Source organism: Spermophilus citellus (genome assembly GCF_964194105.1).
Source record: "Spermophilus citellus genome assembly, chromosome: 11".
Lineage (NCBI taxonomy): Eukaryota > Metazoa > Chordata > Mammalia > Rodentia > Sciuridae > Spermophilus > Spermophilus citellus.
In genome coordinates, this window is record NC_138192.1 from 82,756,749 (window position 1) to 82,777,904 (window position 21,156).

General features: G+C 31.9%; 1 protein-coding gene across 4 annotated transcripts in view; it reads right to left on the reverse strand.

Moving 5' to 3' along the window:
- The window catches only part of CWC22 (CWC22 spliceosome associated protein homolog), a 63,722-nt gene that overhangs the window by 30,266 nt on the left and 12,300 nt on the right, over positions 1-21,156 (reverse strand). For all 4 annotated transcript variants that reach the window (XM_081262262.1, XM_081262259.1, XM_081262260.1 and 1 more), the window contains exons 2-11: positions 20,490-20,629; positions 16,828-16,895; positions 15,387-15,497; positions 11,016-11,258; positions 7,899-8,027; positions 4,129-4,297; positions 3,727-3,780; positions 1,334-1,469; positions 1,023-1,229; positions 869-931 (exon numbers count right to left, since the gene is read on the reverse strand). In XM_081262262.1, coding sequence (XP_081118388.1) covers positions 869-931; positions 1,023-1,229; positions 1,334-1,469; positions 3,727-3,780; positions 4,129-4,297; positions 7,899-8,027; positions 11,016-11,258; positions 15,387-15,497; positions 16,828-16,895; positions 20,490-20,516 — 1,207 coding nt within the window. In that variant the 5' untranslated portion in view covers positions 20,517-20,629. The remainder of the gene's footprint in view (positions 1-868; positions 932-1,022; positions 1,230-1,333; positions 1,470-3,726; positions 3,781-4,128; positions 4,298-7,898; positions 8,028-11,015; positions 11,259-15,386; positions 15,498-16,827; positions 16,896-20,489; positions 20,630-21,156) is intronic.

Genomic DNA, 21,156 nt, shown 5'->3' on the forward strand with positions numbered 1-21,156 from the left:
TTTTACCTTCCACTCTAAGCAGGACTACAGCATAAGAATACAGGCAAAGAGAGAGTTCCATGTCTCTGCTTTCTTAAGAGCTTCCCTGAGAATGTTCTTCTCAAGTAAAACTCACAACTGAAGGGAAATAAACTCATAAAACTATTATATAAGTAGGCCTGGATATTAGTTTTAGGAAAATAATAATAGTAATATAGCTTATATATATTATATATATTCATAGTCTGAACACTTCTTCTGGGGCCACACAATACACACAAAAGCATTTCATTTATCGTTCTACAAATGAATAAGATTCATGCTTACATCAAACAAGTAACTTGTTTCAAGTCATGTGGCCAGTAATGTCAAAGAAAAAACAAAAAATGCAAAATCTGTTCAGATTTAATGCTTACAATACACTAATGATGTACAAATAACAATAATTATGAACTTATTAGGTAATAATCTCAGACTAATTTTATCAGGACATCAACCTGCTCTCAAGATGAAATAAAGTATAGCACTTATATAATGCATACCAATTAACTGAATATCAAACTGGGGGGCACAGACTATAATTGGCAAAGAGGTTAAACAAAGGCCACTGGTAATTTATGAATGTTTCTTAAGAGGGGTGAGACTTAAGGATTGAATACCTTATAAAGAATGTAAGAAGAGACAATAAAATAAATGATTCAGAATTAAGCAATAATATGTTAACCAAATACTACAACGAAAAAGCAGTGAAGAGAACTGCTTCATAAGATCACAGATCTCACAGGATGAAGATCAGTGATCTATAAATATTCCTTTCTACCAAAATTATATAACCACCTAAGTTGCTTCTACTTATCCAAAATAAATTTTTTTATAAAATTTTACATACCCTTCTTAATAGCTTTGTACTTGTCTTCATTCTCCATAAAATTAGGATCCATCTTGAAAACATCTTAAAAAAGGAAATTAAAAGTTAAATGTTTATTTTCTATATTTATATTTTTTGGGTGCCTCACTTCCCATTCCCCAACACTCAGACTTACTAAGAACATCTTCTGGATTATAGTCATCCTCCAAAGGAAGCATATGGGTGAACTGATCATCTTCTTCAACCAAGTCAAGTCCTTCCAGGATAATAGGGTGATCCTTGAATCCATCCTTCCGTACAGCAAACATCACTTCAATCATATACTGAACTCTTTTATCAATTTCAGATTCATGCAGAATGTTTCGAAGGCGTTCAAAGATAGCTTAAGTTACACAGGAAAAAAAAAAGAGCAAAATAAGCAATAAATAATATGATTCTAAAAAAAAAAAAAATACATGTATATACAAACCAAGAATATACACTTACCATTGATACCTCTTGGTGACACTTGTGTTAATTTGAGGCCACATTCTTTGAGAAAACCAATGGCTACTTCAACACTATCATCTGTTGGTCTTTCCAGGAGCAAAGTGAGCATCTCTAAGCATAAAACCTCATGTGCCTTAAAGAGAATGCAGAGATATAGGAGAAAAAAAAAAACGCTTTTACATATATTAGTCTACTATTAAAAATAATTTTTAAAAACCAGGATATGTTTCAACAATAATCATATTAAACACATGATGATACAATTTTTTATCATTTTCATTTTTTACCTCTTAGGAATTTATAGATGATTGTTCTAAAATCTTAACATCAAATACAACTAAGTTAACTTTAGCAAATATTCTTTTTAGACATTCAGTACAAGAAATGCCATAGATAATCTCAAAACTCTAAGTGAAAAAACACATACTAATCTTTAATGAAATAATCTTTTCATAATCACTATAAGAAATAGGATTTTTGTTATAATACCTTTCTCTAGGATCATACTCTTTATATTAATTTTTAATTCATTCTATAAATAATTGTTAAATAGTAAATAGTTCCCTAGTTACATGGATACTAATTTTACCACAAAATTAAGTTAATGATTTCTGGTACACAATAAACTATAGTATTTACATGGGCCATGTTCAAAAATTAATATTTGTAAATAATGGCAGGGAGAATATAAAAATCTACTGAATAGTTTGCTATGAAAAAAAATTAACTAGAAACACTGTTTGAAATGCCATCCATATGCATTTATAAGACATGTTTTTTGAGATGGGGAAGGAACGAGACAAAATCTCAAGTCAGAATATCCTTTTCACACTGTGTACAACATCAAAAATACATCCTGCTTTGTGGGGAAAGGGAAGAAGGAGGGTCAAACAGTGTTACATCAATGACAAGAATAGCTGGGAAGATGCAAAATATTTAATGTTCTAAGTATTTTACATTTTGTGGCAATGCCAAAAATTTCCAAAGTATAATACACATTCAAAAGAAGCATATCTCTGTAGTTACAGATATATAAAATTAAGTTTCCATGGTCTTCAGTAGCAAGTTATTCATGCAATAATATAACAAGCAATTAGGTTAACATCTAAAAGATTTCAAAGAACGGAAAGACTTTCAGGTACGTAAGAAATAATGTTAGAGAAATAAAATTAACTGTGGGCATGATTCACAATATCCAATGTAGGAAATCAGTATAGGTAATCATCAACAAATGAATGGATCAAGAAAATATGACAGATATACAAAATGGAATACTATTCAGCCATTAAGAATGAAATCCTGTCATTTGTAAGAAAATGTTGATGGAAATGGAGGGCAGCATGTTAAATAAGACAGACATAGGAAGACAAATATTGCATATTTTCTCTTACATGTGGAAACTGGAAGAAAAAAAATCAGAAAGTAGAAAAGGAACTATTAGGGAACAGGAATGGAAAATGGAAGAGGGTAGAAGAAGGGGGGATAGAAATGACGTGAAGCCCATTAATTTCTACAATCAATGTGTGAACAATTATAATAGAAGTTTTTAAATAAAAATAAACTGAAAAGGAAAGAGCGTGACTTCAAAATTCTTCCTCTTATACACAGTAAAAATATAATATAGATCTAAAGAAAACCTTTGAATATGAACAAGAACAATTTTACCATTTTCAAGGTTAAATAGAAGCTAAATTGAAGCTATCAAGTAGCAGATGAAAATAAAATGAACAATAAAACTGAACAAAAAATACTATGAATTGCATTTAAACAGATTAAAATTATTTGATCTACCATATTTTATAAATATCTGTTTATTTACAGGGACTAGAGATTTTTAAGAATATATTTATTAGGTTCCAATGGATAGTACAGAGAGAGAAGAGAATAAAATGATTTGCATTTCAAAACATTAAAATTATTAAATCTCCTATATTTTATAAACTGATTAAAAATATATGGTTACAGATATGTAGTTGCTGCAGGTTATCAAGTTTTGTGTAGAATGTCAGATATTTATTAGGTTTTCATGAACACCAGGCACAAAGAAAGGAGAGGAGGAGATACCAACTTTACTGTTTTAGAAAATGATTAATTCTTTGAAATAACAGCAGTTATGTACATATATGTATGTGTGTGTGTATCTATCTATCTATCTATCTATACATATATGTATAGTATTAAGTGAGATCAATTTGACAAAGTAGTTAAAATATTGATTCATCTTTATTAAAAAATATTAAATGCATTTATTGCAGTTTGGAAATTAAAATATCATCCAAGGTATTTAATCTCAAGGACTACAATCAAAACAAAATCAGATGTATTACCTGGTATTAAGACCATGGTCTAATGCCACTAAACATGACCAAGTTTTGAAGATAATTACTTACCACATTTTGGTTAATAAGATGTGCCACGAATTTTGAAGCAGTCAGACAAAGTTGCTGAAAAGTGAAAGTAGAGACAAAGTTAATCTATAAAAAACAATTTTCATTTATCTATAAAATCTGTAGTCTGTGAAGACACTCTTAAGATATTTAACACACAAGGATAATTTTTATGTGAAAGTAATATATGTGAAACACTGCCATTACTGGCAAGTTACAAGTCAGGAATTATAGCCATCGTTTTTGTGACTCATAATTAGTGGTCAGAAACATTTAATAGAACCAAAAAAGTTCTCATGAAATATGGTCTTTAAAAAGCACTCCTACAATCAGCATTGTTTATTTTTGATCCTGGTTTATTAGACTCTCTATGTGACAGTCTATTTACAAGCCATCCATACATACCTTATCATTTCTTCTATAGCCTTTTCGAAAATTAAGAATTAACCTCTTGAGGATTAATTCTCCAATTTGTGGAAATTTTGAGTTGATTATTGCCACCAATGCTGCATAAACATGGGTGAAGATTGGAGAAGCACTCTGGGCTTGCAAAACAGATCTGGACAGGAGTCCTCTGTTTAAAAAAAATAAAAATAAAAATGAGTAATGAAAAAAATCAATTAATTAGGAAACAAATACTTAACATTCAGTAATATTATTCCTTTGTAAATAATCCTAAAAGCTCAATCAGGACTACTTTCTCACCACTTTACCTAGAAAATGAGTATGTCTTATTAATAAATATAAATGCCTTTGAAAACACAGAACTTGAATTTGTACTTTTGTAAAACAGAGAGATTTTACTGCAACTTCTCTCAAAACTCCTTTCTAAATGTAATTCTTCTTTTCTTGAATTTGTTACATATAAAAAAATCATCAACTTGAGAATTTTAAAGTTCAAAAAAAATAATTTAACATTTTTAAAATCATGATTAAAAAAATGACCTGTGTAAAAAGTACAAAGTTGATGTATATAAAGTTTCCAATATGGGTCCATATTTATGCAAAGTAATATTGTGATTAAAAACAAATTTGAGTTGTTTACAATTTTAAGTCTAATTTATTGGAGTAAAAATGAAGATTTGGAATACTGCTATCAAAGAAAAAGACACAATAAAAGCACTGCAAGATTAATTTGAAAACAATGACAGTACAATAAAAACTCACTGAAATGAAACTCCCTGAAATTGTCATGGTATTATGTGCATCTGAGGAGGAACAGAAAAGATGCAAAGTGGGCTAACTGAAGTTATTTTTGGTACTATAAAGACAAATAATTATGGGATTGCCAAAGGCTAGGGGAAAAAATGTCTTACTTGTTAGCAGGTTTATATATCAGAACTGAATCATTAAAACAGAAAATAAAAGAACCCAGCTTACAATCTAGAAAGACCTTAAGCAATCCATGTAACTTCTTTAAGTCTACTTATTTTCTAAGACGGGAAGAGCTCCACCAAAATCTGTTAGAATAAACTTAGTATAAAGTTGAAGGATACAAAATCAACACACAAAACTTAGCATTTCTATATGTTAACAATGAATTACCCTAAAGAATTTTAAGAAAATAATCCTAATTTTAAGAACTACCAAAAAGGGGGGGGGGAACCCCACACACAAGTTAGGAATAAATTTAACCAAGGAGTGAAAGATCTTTACTGAACCTATGTATCACTATCAAAAGAAACTGAAGATACAAATAAATGGAAAGACAGTCCATGTTCATGGATTGAAAGAATCAATGGTATGAAGTGCTTCCACTTTCCAAAGCAACTTATAAATTTAATGCAATCCCTATCAAAATTCCAATGACTTTTTTTTGTGGGTGTGTGGGGTGCTGGGGATTGAACTCAGGTCTTTGTGCATGCGAAGCAAGCACTCTACCAACTGAGTTATATCCCCAGTCTCCTCTCAATGACTTACTTTTTTTCCCACAGAAATAGAAAATACAAACCTGATCATTCATATGGAACCACAAAAGACCTCAAGTACCCAAAGAAATCTTTAGCAAAACAACAAAGAGACATCACTACCCAATAATAAAATTTACTACAAAGCTATAGTAATCAAAATAGCATGGTACTGAAATAAACAGAACAGAGACCAACAGAGAACAGAACAGTGAGCTCAGAACAATACACATTTTCAAAGAATTTTTGACAAAAGGTGGTAAAATGCATAATACGGAAAAGATAGTCTCTTTAGTAGACAGAGCCGGTAAAACTAGATATTTAAATGCAGAAGTATAAAAACAGACCCAAACCTTATAACATATTAAAGAAAAATCAACTCAAAATGGCTTAAAGACTTATATAAGACCAAAAATACTCCTGAGAGAAAGCTCCATGGCACTGCTCTGGGTGATGATTTTTCTTAATAAGACCCCCAAAGCACAGGTAACAAAAGCAAAAATAGATCAATAAAACTGCATCAATCTAAAAAAGCTTCTGCATAGCAAAGAAAATAATCAATAAAGTCAAGAGACAACCTAGAAGATGGGGGGAAATATCTGTAAACCATCAACTCATCAGGGGCTAATATCCAAAATAAATAAGGAACTCAAATCAATCATAAAAAAGCACAGAACTCGATTTTAAAAATGGACAAAGGACCTGAATAGACATTCTCAAGAGAAAACATACAAATGGCCAAAAGATAAATGAAATGTTTAACATTACTAATCATCAGGGAAATGCAAATTAAGAATATAAGACATCTGTTGGAATGGCTGTTCTAAGAAAGACAAAAGATAAGTGTTGCCAAAGCCTTCAGAAGAGGGAACTCTTGTAAATTGTTATTGGGAATGTAAAATAGTCTAGCCAGAAAAAAGTATGGAGGTTCTCCCAAAAAATGAAAAATGGAACTACCATATGATTCGACATTCCCCACTACAAAGAATACGTAAACATTATGTCAAAGATATATCAGCATTCCCACATTCATGGTAGCATTATTTACAATAGCCAAGATGTCTATGATGAATAGACAGGAAAAGATGGTGTGTATACATATATACACATACATGTGTGTACATCCATACACATACACACTCACACATAATGAAATACTACTCAGACTTAAGAAAGAAGGCAATCCTATCATTTTAACAACATGAATGAATTAAGAGGACATTAATGAAAAGAGATAGAAGTCAGGCAGAGAAGGACAAATATGATGTGAACTCACTTATATGTGGAATCTAAAAGTGGCACTCATAGAAATAGAATAAAATGGTGGTTTCCAGAGATTGGAAGTAGGAAGATCAAGGAGATGAACATATACAAAATTTTGGTCAGACAGAAGGAATAAAATCAAGAAAATTACTATATATTAAAGAGACTATAGTTAATAATAATGTATAATTGCAAATTACTAAGAATAGATTTTACATGTTCTCACTACAAAAAAAGGTAACTAAGGTGGGCTGGGTATATAGCTCAGTTGGTAGAATGCTTGCCTCTCCTGCACAAGACCTTGGTTCAATCCCTAGCCCTATGAAAGAAAAAAAAAAGGAACTAATGCATATGTTAAATACGCTGATATAGCCATTTCACAATACATACATTAAAACATTGTCGTTTATGACAAATACAATTTCTACCTGTTGACTAAAAAAAAAAAAAAGAAAAAAAAAAAGAAATTAAACTGGCTTGCGGTAGTATGTTGTAATATTCATTATTCTCAGGAGTTTAAATTATTGAAGACATTCAGTAAACAAATATTTGTGCAGAAATCATGTAATACAAAAGTTTCTCAAAAAAGAAAAAATTCCATAAGACCTTTAACAGTGGGGTATAAGTAATTTTTTAGTAGCTTATATTTTTATAAGAGCTGTACTTTTTTTTTTTTTTTTTTGGTACTGAGATTGAACTCAGGGGTGCTTAACCACTGAACCACATTCCCAGCCCTTTTTATTTTATTTTTTTAATTTTAAGGCAGGATCTCACTAAATTGCTGAGGCTGGCCTTGAACTTGCAATCCTCCACCCTCAGCTTCTTGAGCCCCTGGGATTAAAGGTATGAACCACTGTGCACAGTAAGAACTATATTTTAATTAAATATTTTCAACTACTATTAAAATGAATCAGCATAATACACCAATAATTATGGGATATAACAGATATTATGTTCCTTTGAAAAAAATACTACGAAATACTACAAATAAAATAATTAACTTACCTTCCTCTAACTATATTTTCCTGAAGAAGCTCTTGAATAATAATACTTATATTAGAAATGTTGACTTTATTGATAAGACCATTGATTGACTTCTTTAGGGCCTCCCAGCTCATCCTTTGGTATGCTAAGCTAAAAAGAATTTCAATAAAAATTAAAACTTTGTCAACAATTACAATAGCAACAGGCTATTAAGTAGTTTTTTATTAACACTGTTTTCACAAAATGAGTTTTAAGTATAGTAAAATATATTCATAGGATTACACAGATTATATTAAATCATATCTGATTTACTGTACATACAATACCAAACTACAAACCATTTCCCTTCAGTATATGGTAAGATTATGTAAAAATATGTAAGGATATTTTGTTCTTATGTCCATGTTCACTAAAAAAAAACCAATTTTTTTAGTGAAATTCAATGCCTGCTTATTTTGTATTATATTGCTTCACTTAAACTTGTCTTTTGTGGAAACCTTTTAAAATAAATGCAATTTAAAAAATCTGAAACCACAATAAAAATAACCCAAATAGAGGCCACAGAAAGGAAATTTTATTATGACTCTACCCATAAAAGTATCAGAGAGACAACAAAATTAAATGTTTTAATTTTTTTTAAGAAATGGTAATAATTACCGAAAAAGGGAAAGTCACATGGAACATTGTTCTAAGGATTTTAAAGACTACATCTGCTGAGGCAGTAGTCCTACAGCTATATACACCAGCTAAATGATAGATGGCTACAGACTTTCAATTATTTAGCCCCAAAGGTTTCACTAAAATTTATAACGTCTTAACTTTTAAAACTTTAAAATTCTACAGATTTTATAACTATTATCTGGAATTAGATTCCAGCTGCAGAAAGTCTTAACCTTTTTCCTTCCAGACTGTTCTCTGGAAGTCTGATGAAGACAGAGCCGTCTAGAAATACAGAATTACAAAGAATATTGAAATATAGTCTTTAAAACATAGGAAATTTAAGTTTGATATAGTAATCTATGAGCTCCTTAACACATTCAATAATAAGAAGTGACAGTAGGCCAAATTACAACTTTTGTCATAGCCAAAAACCATATTAAAGATATCTGCAACAGACTGTTAAGGTTATAGTCTGTGGCCTATATTCCTAACAGAAAGAAACATTAAATTTTAGTGAGATTAGTAATAACAAATACAACTTTTTTCCATTCACATTCATGGATTGATTGCCTATGCATTGACCTTTTGAAATTCTACATGAAAAATCTGCTTGAAGTAGTATACCAAAGAGGGTCAAAAATGGTGCCTGATGAGCAAGAATATTTAATCAGTGACTGTTTATATATTATCAGTAGATGGTGAGGCTAGAAGACAGACTGACTTGCAGTTCATCTAATTTTTGTTTCTAAGTTCTCTACATCTACCCTCTACTGCCTGCTCCCCAAGTGTAATACTTCCCCTGTCCCACAACTCCAACCCTTTTGTATGCCCTATTTCTAGAGAAATGAGACCTGTGGCTCAACAACTAGCCGAATCAATAAGATACTCCTGGTATCTAATTACAACCTCTCCAATTAAACCGATCAAAAAATTATATCAAGTATTATTATATTTCCTAAGTAGGAAGCCTTCAATTCACCCAATTATTTACTCAAACAAAAGACTAAGACTTCAGACTTCTCTTCAGATATCTAATTCTCATTGTCCCCTTTTCAGCCTTGAATAGACTTCAACTGTAAAAGTACTTTCCAGGAATCTTCTTAAAGTTGCATATAGTGCTGATTCTCCCCTTCGTACTATACTTATAGGGAAGCAAGACTTAGATGAACAATGATGTTTCTAGTCTTTCACAATGAGGATAAGAAGCATTGGAGTCAACTGGAGAAAGTGAATACTTTTCATTAATACTGCCCCTTCTGCCTTCTGCAAGAGAATGCCTAGATAATCATTAAGCTCCCATTAATAAGCCATCCCCAAATTCCTCCTCAATAGTCCAAATACAACAACCACACCTGGAATATGGCACACAAAGAGGAATTTGTTGGTTTGAATTTTATGTCATTTAATACTCCTTTCTAGTTCTTAAGGTTTTAATTTATTTCACAATCTTCATGGGTTTATTTTATGTGACATTTCTATTTCAAGTTAATTGAAATACTTTATATTTTATTTATCTAAGCCTCTCAAGTATTTTGCAAGTTGTCATTAAGACACACATGAAAAGGTATAGGGACATTCCTTGTTGGTTCACCTTGAATCTGTTTTTCTTAAAAGCGTAGCTACATTTTAACCTAATCTTTTTACTAACTTCCTGGCAACTGAGTTATGACTTCATTCCGGGACCATACTTTTCCAATTACCATCTCATTCCCCTGGAGAAAAAGTCTTGAAAACTTAGCTGTACTTTCCTAAAACACTTTTCACCATTTCAATTACTGTGAAAAGGGAGGGGGTATTTCTGTATAAATGTTCACATTTGAATTTTGTTTGTTTACCTTTGAGTAACAGAAAAATAGTCTATTATAGTCTAAATAAAAGCAAGAAAAGGAGAAAACTGTCATCTTCATAGATTTATAGAGGGATTGGAAAACTATACCCCTAAGCCAAAAGCTGTCCACTTCTTTTTGTAAATAAAGTTTTATTGGAACATGTCTACACTCATTTGTTTACATATTACCTATGACAGTTTTCAAATTATAATGATGTTAAATAGCTGCAATACAGACAGAATGACACACAACCTAAAATATTTGTCCTGTGGCATTTTATAGGTTTGCTGACTCCTGGTTTAATACAACTCAAAAGATTCATTTTAGATCAAAATATCAGTGGTATTCTTGATTATATATAAAAAATGTACACAACCACAGTTTTAAAAAATATTAAAATAAAAGATGAATAACTTTTTCTCAAAATTTTAAATTAATTCATTAAAAAATAATAAAGTTATGAATTAATATCCAGGTAAATTATACATAATGTTCTTGTTCAGAGTGTGGAGTAAAGAAGAAAAAAGGTCTCTAATTTGAGATCTCTATTGTTATGGACCAATGCAAAGTCTCAATAACCAAGGTCAACTAGATCATGGTTGATTTTTTGACATATCACTGCCTGGGCAGACCTAGTACCTCAACATACCTGTTCTTATCTGTAATCTGTTCTTGCATCATTCTGAGCTTCGCAGGAGGAATATATGCTCCACCAGTGCGAGTAAGAAGAGGGTCCAATTCATCCTTCTTCTTCTTTGCAGTAGGTTCATCCTGGGAAGAACTCTGGATTACTGATGGTTCTGGGCTTCTTCTCCCAGGAGATGGGGATTTTCGGGACCTTTTCCGATCCATATCTCTTTCTCTCTCTCTGCGTTTTTCTCGATCCCTGCTTCTGTTTAAAAAAAAAAATATATATATATATATATATATATATATATATATATATTATATTTTATATATTTTCTATATATAAAAGTGGTTTAGGATGGTGAATTATGCTTCACAGAGAAAATGTAACTTATATTAGGGCTTCAAAGGCATCACAGTATTTAGACTGGGAGTATGTGGGGAAGGAGGACAGAAAGAAGGAGAATGACATCTGCAACTGGTAGAAGAGAGAATAACAACTGAATAACTGAGCATGAATATTAAAGCTAGAATGGGAAGACCAATAAACAATAAAGAATCATGCATGATAATAGTTTGAAAGATGAGTTTGAGTCAGATTATGAAACCTTAAAGACAACCAAGTTTTTTATATTGGAGATGAAGAGGAATCATGAAAAGCTTCCGAGTGAGAGTGTGACATGAAAAAAAGACAACAAACTGGCCTATGGTATATATGATAAACTGGATAAAGAAAACTCAGTTTTATTTTCAATAATGGTAAATTTAAGTGTAAGACTGCTAAAAAAAAAAGTAATACTTGAAATTGCTCCTTGATAGAATTCATATTTTTATAAGAAACTTCAAAAGCATCTGATTGTTTGAGGCAATGTGGGGAAAAAATAATTTTTCTAGCCAAAATTATGCTTCCCTTTAATGTAAGTAATTATTCTTTCTTAACATTAAAAAAAAAATCAGATTGCTATTTTCTCTGAAACCATCAAGAACTCACAAAACAGTCTTGACTTTTTATTATTTCCCCCCAGAGATGAGTTAGTACACTTAGCTGTTTTTTTAATAAATTGTCTTAGAAACTCAGATAATTTTGTTCCTGCTTTACACAATAAGCTATACATACATAAATAAAAGTGAGTTTCATATCATCACAGCATCACTGAAAGGCTTTAGATAAATCAAGAGGATATGTTTGAGATGATTTGTTCTGAAATAATTTCAATTTACATGGAGAGAGAAAAGCAATCACCTATCCAGGCTGCTATGAAGGAAGAGTTCTGAGTGACTGCCAATAAGGACAGAGACAGTATACACTAAAGCTGAGTCAAAAGGGGAGAAAAGTGGTTTCAAATATAAATCTCAATTAGACACAAATATAGATGCTCCAAATTCTATCCATTGATTTGCAACTGAGTTGCTTCTTACTGTGAATAGTTCTTCTGAGAAACACCACTTCAGATGGCTAGCTATCACACCCTTACAATTATTGTGTTTGTTCTTTTAGAGTGCAGAGGGCATAGAATATTCTTAGTCCAAATAGAAATACCTGTAATCTTCAAATGTTTCTGGTGTGTTAGCCCTCATATTTTAGCCTGCTTGTTTCACAATGTGACTGTGGGTCACATGAGACTTTATGTTCATACATTGGACCACAAGGAGTTACACTACGGAAGTACACTCAAATGTTGCAAAAAGACATGGGCTCTGGAGTCAGAAATGAGTTCCAGTCCTAGTGTCTATATCTACGAGATAGGTAACTGCAACTGTGGTTGTTACTCAATTACTTCAAATCCAATTCCTTATTTGTAATTTATAGAAATAAATAGTATTACGTTTGTATGAGTTTTGACAGTATGAGAAAGTATGCAAAATCCTTAGCTTAACAATTATGTTGGAGTGGTTGTTTTTATTGTCATTAACGTAATAGCTGATAGGCCTGGCTTTTGGAGGCTAATTTAATCTGACATTTTAAGATTGGGTATAAATTAGAATGTATTGAGAAGGATATTTTGACTGCAGATATTCAATAATGTACTTAGCTCCAAAGTGCAGAAGAATTTGATCAAAATTCTAGTGGTGAGTTGGTTAGTCCTGGTGCTTATGGAATGGATAGTAAGAGATAGATCACAAAGGGCACAGACCTTAGTGAACAAAAAACACAGGAGAAAAGTTTTTGAAACTGGAGAACTAACAAGGCAAACAGAAAAATCAGGACAGCTGGTTTTATGAAAATGATAACAAAGGTCTATAAACGGCACATATAGTGATATGAAAATAGTTGTTAGAGAAAAACATGGAATATGAGGACACTTCTTAATACTAAAATAATAATAAAATTTATCAACTATCACTTTTTACATCAGGAAATCTGAATTGTTCCACTTTTTTTTCATTTTTTTTTTATTGGTTGTTCACAACATTACAAAGCTCTTGACATATCATATTTCATACATTAGATTCAAGTGGGTTATGAACCCCCAATTTTACCCCAAATGCAGATTGCAGAATCACGTTGGTTACACATCCACAATTTTACATAATGCCCTATTAGTAATTGTTGTATTCTGCTACCTTTCCTATCCCCTACTATCCCCCCTCCCCTCCCCTCCCATCTTCTCTCTCTACCCCATCTACTGTAATTCATTTCTCTCCTTGTTTATTTTCCCATTCCCCTCACAACCTCTTATATGTAATTTTGTACAGCAATGAGGGTCTCCCTTCATTTCCATGCAATTTCCCTTTTCTCTCCCTTTCCCTCCCATCTCATGTCTCTGTTTAATGTTAATCTTTTCTTCCTGCTCTTCCTCCCTGCTCTGTTCATAGTTGCTCTCATTATATCAAAGAAGACATTTGGTATTTGTTCCACTTTTTTTTTTCCCCACTGTTTTTAGTGGTGCTAAGGCTCAAATCCAGTACCTCACACACCCAGTGCTTTACCACTGAGCCACATCCCCATTCCACTACTTTCTATATGCTACTCAAAGTGCAAATGGTTCACTGCTTATCACTACTCAAATAGATATGCTAAAAAAAATTTTAAAAGTTATCATTTTCTGAGTATTTACTACGTTCAGACATGGTAGTAGGTGACATATTATTTTTAAACCTAAAACACCAGAAAAGTCATGTCATCACATTAATTTTATACAAGAGGAATCTGAGGATCAGAAGGACGTTGGTAAGAAACTAACAAATTTGCATAACTAGAGTTAAGATCTGAATATGTATGACTATGAAATCTATACGTAACACTGCCTCATTAAATAGAATAAGACACAGACATCCCAAAGTCAATTTCAAATGACTAAATTGTCTACATTACTACTTCTCTCATAAGCATGGATATGTGTAAATTAAACTGAGTAGTATATTTGAGTATCTACAAAGTGACTTCTGCTTCGAGAAGTTGAGAATATTCCCACGTTCTGCAGAGTTTCAGTTAAGCTTTTTTCCTTATACTGAGCATCCCCAGTACCTGCCGACTTTCTTTGTGGCACCTATTACTTCTAATTGAGGATTTCTTTTCCCAGACGCATTAAGTAACTTTTTTTTCTATATTATGTTTTCTCTTGAGCAAATACAAAGAATTTTTACTTATGTTTTTAAAGTGAATTCTCAAATGCTGACTCCTGTCAAATATTCATTATAAAAATTCTTACTAATTTCTCTGAGAGAAAAAGAATTAAAACAAAAATTAACAACACAGATTATAATAGTCTGCTTAGTTTTGAATGTAACATGAATGGTACATAGGTTTGTCTCTTAAATACCACCCCTAGAAGATTCCAAACACTCTCATTCCAATGTTTTATGCACTGGAGAAGAGTTTACCTTTCCTCCATTTAGTTTCCTCATCTACCTCTTAACCACATAAATCTTGTAGGTCCTGTTGCTAGATGAACATACAGGTAGGTAGCCAAGTTCTCCAAAACTCAAGTAAAAATCATATACATTTAGAAAAAAAAAATCTACAAATTAGTAACTTCATTCTCAATATTCCTAAACCATGGGCACGAAAGAAAATTTAGATCACTGTCATAACATAAATTTATTTGATTTAGTAAAAAGACTCCCTAAAACAATCACATAAAACAATCCTTCTTGCTGTACAATATAATGAATAAAACTTAGGCCTTATGTCAGATCTAGTGTTTGCCACTATTGTTTCTGAAATACAAACTGCTATTCTCTAGGCCTCAATTTCATTAGCTATAAAGCAAACATAACAGTTCTTACTTTCCAACTGACTATAGTAAGGAGTTAATTTACACGAAGTCCTTATTAGAAAGCCTGGCACATAAAGACATCCAATTAATGCTAGTTGCTATTATTATTGTTTTTATCATAAAATAAATAAAATTAAACCAATTTTTTTATAGTTAAAATTCCCAATACTAACCGTGATTCCATGCCACCATCATAAGAATGTCCTCTTCTTGAATGCTCATAGTCTGACCTGCTATAATCAAAGTAATCTCTATCCCGAGGAGACCTTTCTTGTTCTGCATATCTAACATATAAAATAAGAAAGCCAAAGTTGTAAGTTGAAAACAATTACCTTATAAATATTTAGGAGAGTAGCTAAACCACCTTTATGATTGCACATATTCTCAAACTGGTTTTAAGTAACAATTTATTTTGCTAACACCCATTCAGTCAGAATTACTAACTTTCAGCTTGTATATAGCAAAATGCCTGGAATTCACTTAACCAAACTTGTTCATCTTGTTTTACATTGTCCTGAGAGAAATTTATGGGGAAATCAATTATAATTATCAGGAAAAAGACTATCCTACAAATAATTTCTTTTACTTACCTGGTTCATTTATCAAAGCACTGAACAAATGAGACCAATGTCATTGGTTGGGTCTCCATAAGGCTCAACTGTACTGCAAAAGACTATATTTTATTCTTGAAATTGCATAACTAGATAATAGTGAGAAAGGTTGGAAATTATTAGCAAACAAGGGTTCATTGCCTTAGATCCATTATGTGAATCTTTAAAGTCAATAAAATCAGAGAATTTTATGAGAAGTTATATACATTATAAATATGGATATTAACATAATTCATATTTTATATACACATCTACAATTAAGGTATGCATACATGTAGATTGTTTGTGTTCATGTGTGTAGAGACAGAAATAAATATCTATGTATAAGGATGTGTGAATGAGTATATATGTGAGTATAGAATATGTGATAGGTGGAAGACAGTGAGTAGTCCACAAACCAGGGAAATAAACTTGGTGTTTATAATGCAAACTTTTTGAAAGATTTAGCAAAGTAGAATAAAAATAAAGTATGTAGAGAGTAAGGATGCTTTTCCTTCCAGAAATGTTTTCCTTTAATTTCTTTTGTACTGGGAATTGAACCCAGGGGCACATTACCACTGAGCTACATTCCCAGGCCTTTTTATGCTTTTGTACTTTGAGACAGGGTCTCTTTAGATTGCTGAGACTTGCCACAAACTTGTGATCTTCCTGACTCAGCCTCCCAAGTTGCTGGGATTATAGGCATGGACCACTGCATCTGACCAGAAATTCTTTTTAATAGTTACAGCTTACTAAGATAAATAATATAGTCACAATATGAATACATGGTGAACATATGGTAACATTTCTGGATTGTTAAATCTTAATTATAATAAGATGATATGATGTATATAAAGACATTTTGTAAACTTTACAGAGCTATGTAAAACAGAAATGACAGCAGTAAACACCAAAACCAGTGTTTCAACATCCACCCTAAAATTAGGAAGCTAAGCGCTAAATTATTGCACAAACTTATTATAAAAAATTTAAATTACACTTAGAACATATAAAGCTTATTTACCTGTCTTCTGGAGAAGAGGTCCTCTGATATGAATTATAGTTTTCCCTTCTGTCATGACCAGAAGAATGCTTTCAAAGGGAAAAGAAAGGAGTAGCAAACATTTTTTAAAAAATTTATGTTAAAAAATATATAGATAATGAAATACATGTCTCAGAAAATTGCAAGTACTTTGGCTCACATTTGTGGTTATATTCAAGTCTTATAATACTGCTTTTACCCCAATCTTCCCTATATGAAAAACACAAATAGTAAAGATTACTGTAGATGGGTAAAATAAAGAGCTAGGAGAAACAAACTCTAACTCTATATTTATAAAAATTCTTTTATTTTCAACAAACATTATTTGAGCATCCGAATGTGTAGTGCCATGTCAGATTCTAAGGAATTTAAAACAATAACAACTCTAAAGAAAAACATCCTATGCCAAATCCTCTGAAAAAGAACTAACATACAAATAAATAACTTCATGTAACTTAGGACTGACAGGACATGTGATATGAGACAGATATAAATCAATTTAATTTCAACACATATCCTAATTAAAAAATCCAAATACATTAAGAAGCCAAAATACTTATTTTTACTCAGACAAACATGCCAAATTTTTTATACAACTAGCCAACATTGGTATTGACAAGCTTTTTTAAAAAAATTCAAATAATTCTTTTTTGGTAGTGCTGGGGATTGAACCTAGGCCCTTGTGCATGTGAGGTTAGCACTCTACCAACTGAGCTATATCCCAGCCCCTCAACTAATTTTAATAAATCTTAACTTGAAGAAAAAAAGTATTTGTTAAACAACTGATCTTGAAATCTAAAAACAGAACATAGCAAACAATGAGTTGTGTAAACTTACATGCTTGCCTCTTTAATGAGAAAAAGATACATTTAAAAATAGAAACTTGTTCTGAATGGAAATGCAAACAAGCTCTAACTTCCTCTGATTTTGTGATTATCAAGTTAACAGCAGTATGAATCTAATATTATCACAAGTAAATGGCCGATCTCATCAATTATTGAATTTTTGAATAATGTATGCTAACTAGACTAATCTATGAAGAAACATGAAATAATAATTTAAAGTAGCCATAGTTTTGCTATTATTTTACACTAAATGCAAGCATCTTAAGATCTAAATATGATGCATGGTGATCAATAATAGTAACATTATTGAATACACACACACACCCCTAACAAAGTTTTTAATTTATTTATTACCACAATAAAGTAGAACTGTTTAATGACATAGGTTTTTATAAAACTTTACATCAAGATCCTAAGCCAAGGGCTGTCAGTAGTAGGGCACATGCTTAGCATGCATGAGGCCTTGTGTACAAGCCCCAACACCCAATATAGGGGAAAAAAATCCTAAGCCAAATATAGAGTAAAAAATCCATCCCATTCAGGAGTAACATAAGACACAGCCCTTCCTGTGTAGATATTCTAAAGGAGCTTATGATCTATAAGATTTCCACAAGTAAATATATTCTTTAGATATTCCAGAAAAAGTAAATATATTCTTTAGATATTCCAGAAAAAGAGAGAGAATAATTAAACTGCATTATCTAGTTTTTCTTTTACACAGCCAGACAATTATTTTGACTATATTAGGGAGAAGGCCTCAATTCTGTGGTAATGATTTTTAACACATCTCTGCAACATCTGTTGTGAATAAGGGGGAAGAACCAAAAACACTGAAAGAGAAGGATTTCTTCAACATGATCAAGTAAAAAGGCACAGACAGTAAGTACTGTAACAAGAGACCTTGAGTAGGAAATAATCACTGGGGCACATAGCACTGAGCAATTACAGTAGGACTTGAATTCAGCTTTGATGAATGAATAGGATTTCACTAAGTTAAAAATCATAATATAATTATTATAATATAATTATTATAATATAATTATTATGATTTTTAACTTAGTGAAATAATCCAAATATTAAGAATCTGAATTTCCCTACTTCCCTTATAAGTTTAGCTTATAAGTTAGAATAATAGTTAATGAAAACAGTCAAAATTACCTTTAAAATTCTGCAAATTATTCATTAAGGAAAACAAATATGATGACACTATGCAGTCACTCATGGTCTCTAGCAATGTAGAGAGCAGTGTGAAGAGGCAAGTGGAATAAGAGCCTAAGTCCAGTGGCTGTGAGCATCCAACAGGCTCAGGGAAGAGGTTTCCAAAAGCAAAGGAAGTCAGTTAGCCCCATGCCAGTGGTGATATGAAAGCACAGGCTGGATGTCTACATACCATGGAGGCTAAAGGTTATTCTCTTAATACATAACAGGATGGAAAAGATGGCAGCATAGGCACTTTCCACGTACCAGACCTTGTCCCTACTTCCTGCTGCCAAGTAGCTTATAGTTTGCTGGTTCTCTTTAAAGAAGTAAGTTTAGGGTACAGAGCTAGTGGAGGAGAGGAAGGGAGGAGTATTGATTTTTTATGAAAATATACCCTCCCTTTACTGACTCTGAGCCTAAGAAGTGTTACAATTGAAAAGAGGAGGAGGTTGACTAGTTTGCTTTCCTGCCAAGACCACTCACAGGCAGGAGAGTTTTGAAAGCACATGGAGTTACTCGCCCTGGTACTGTTCTGCAACTCTTTCTACAACTCTTCCCAACCCAGAGAAGTTCCAGCCACAATAGACTCTTTGCTTTTATACTTGCTGTTCTCTCTTTCTGACACACTCTTCCCTCAGGTATCTGGATGGTCAACCCTCTTTTGTATTCTACATGCCTCTGCTCAAATGGCTACCTTTCTTTTCTTTTCTTTTCTTTTCTTTTCTTTTCTTTTCTTTTCTTTTCAGGGCCTCTACACTAACCTGCCTATTATAAGCTATAATTTCTTAATGCCACAAATATCCATACCCTAGCTTATTTCTTTTCTCCATAGCAGAAATCAAGTACTTAAAACTCTAACATACTATATAACTTACCTATGTATTAAGTTTATGGTTTATTTTCTGTATCCTCACACTAGAATATAAACTCCATGAGAACAAGGATTTGTTTTGTTCACTATTTTGCTCAATAGCTTAAAAAGTGTCACTGCAACATTGTAAGAATTCAATATACATTTGTTGAACAAATATAGCATATACATATGAAATACGCAGCAAGAAGCTCACATTATGCAAAGATATACAGGGACCTACACCACTGAAGGAAGGAAATACCTGCCTTCCATGTCACACTCATTCAGGGAAACAAATTCCTTAAGAATGATGGTGCGGGGTAAAAATGGGAGTTCATAACCAACTTGAATCAATCTGTGAAATATGGTATATTAAGAACTATGTAATGTTTTGAACAACCAACAATAATTAAAAAAAAAAAAAAAAAAGAATGATGGTGGAATCTCCTGTCATTTGGTACATATTTTCTTTTGCATGTGCTCACACCATTTGTAGACACACTGATGTATGCACACACATGCACACACACAAACACACACAAAGAAAACATTTCATATATTCTTTTGCACATAGTTACTATTGTCTGGCCAAGTAGCTACCTTTAAAATTGTGTGGAGTTTGAAGCATGTATAATATCACTCTACTATCTAATTCCAATGCCCCAGTTATATAAATGCACTGTTGTTTAAAGGATAGGTAACTAACTATAAGTTTGCATCTTCTATCAAGAGTTTCAAACACTTACTTTTATCTGTGCCACACTACTTTTCATTTTCTATTGCCAACTAGTTTGATCAAAGAATCGTTCCTTAAGTTGATCCAAGTAATAAGTACACAATAGTTGGGATTGCTGGACAGTTTGCTTTTTCTGTCTGCAAACATCACCTATAAAATAAAGCAAAGAAAGCTTTGTTAACAATGATAAATTGTGTATAAAATAATGATATATTCTGTCCACATATTAGACTTTGAACACCTAATTTTTCTTAATCAATAAGCACAGATATAATCAATAATAACAAATTTAAATCCCTAAATAGTTCCACAAAACAATGTATACCTAGCACATACTACTGAAAAAGATGCCACAAACAAAAGAGCACATAGGCTTTATTATAAAGGCAGAACAAATTAATTCAAAAATAGTATAACTTTATTAAAAATGCTCTCAGTGAGGAATACCTATATGATGTAATAGTACCGTAGTATTATAAAAAATGAACTGAGGAAACAGTCATAGAAAAACAACATAAAGGGAGTAAAAATAGCCCATGTTTCTACATAAACTAAGAATGAAGTAACTGATGCTCAGGCAATGATAATCATTCAGAAATAAACTGACTCCATAAGATATATAAGGTACGAAACTAAAATAATTGCCTCAACGTGATCTATAATACTTCAGATAAATA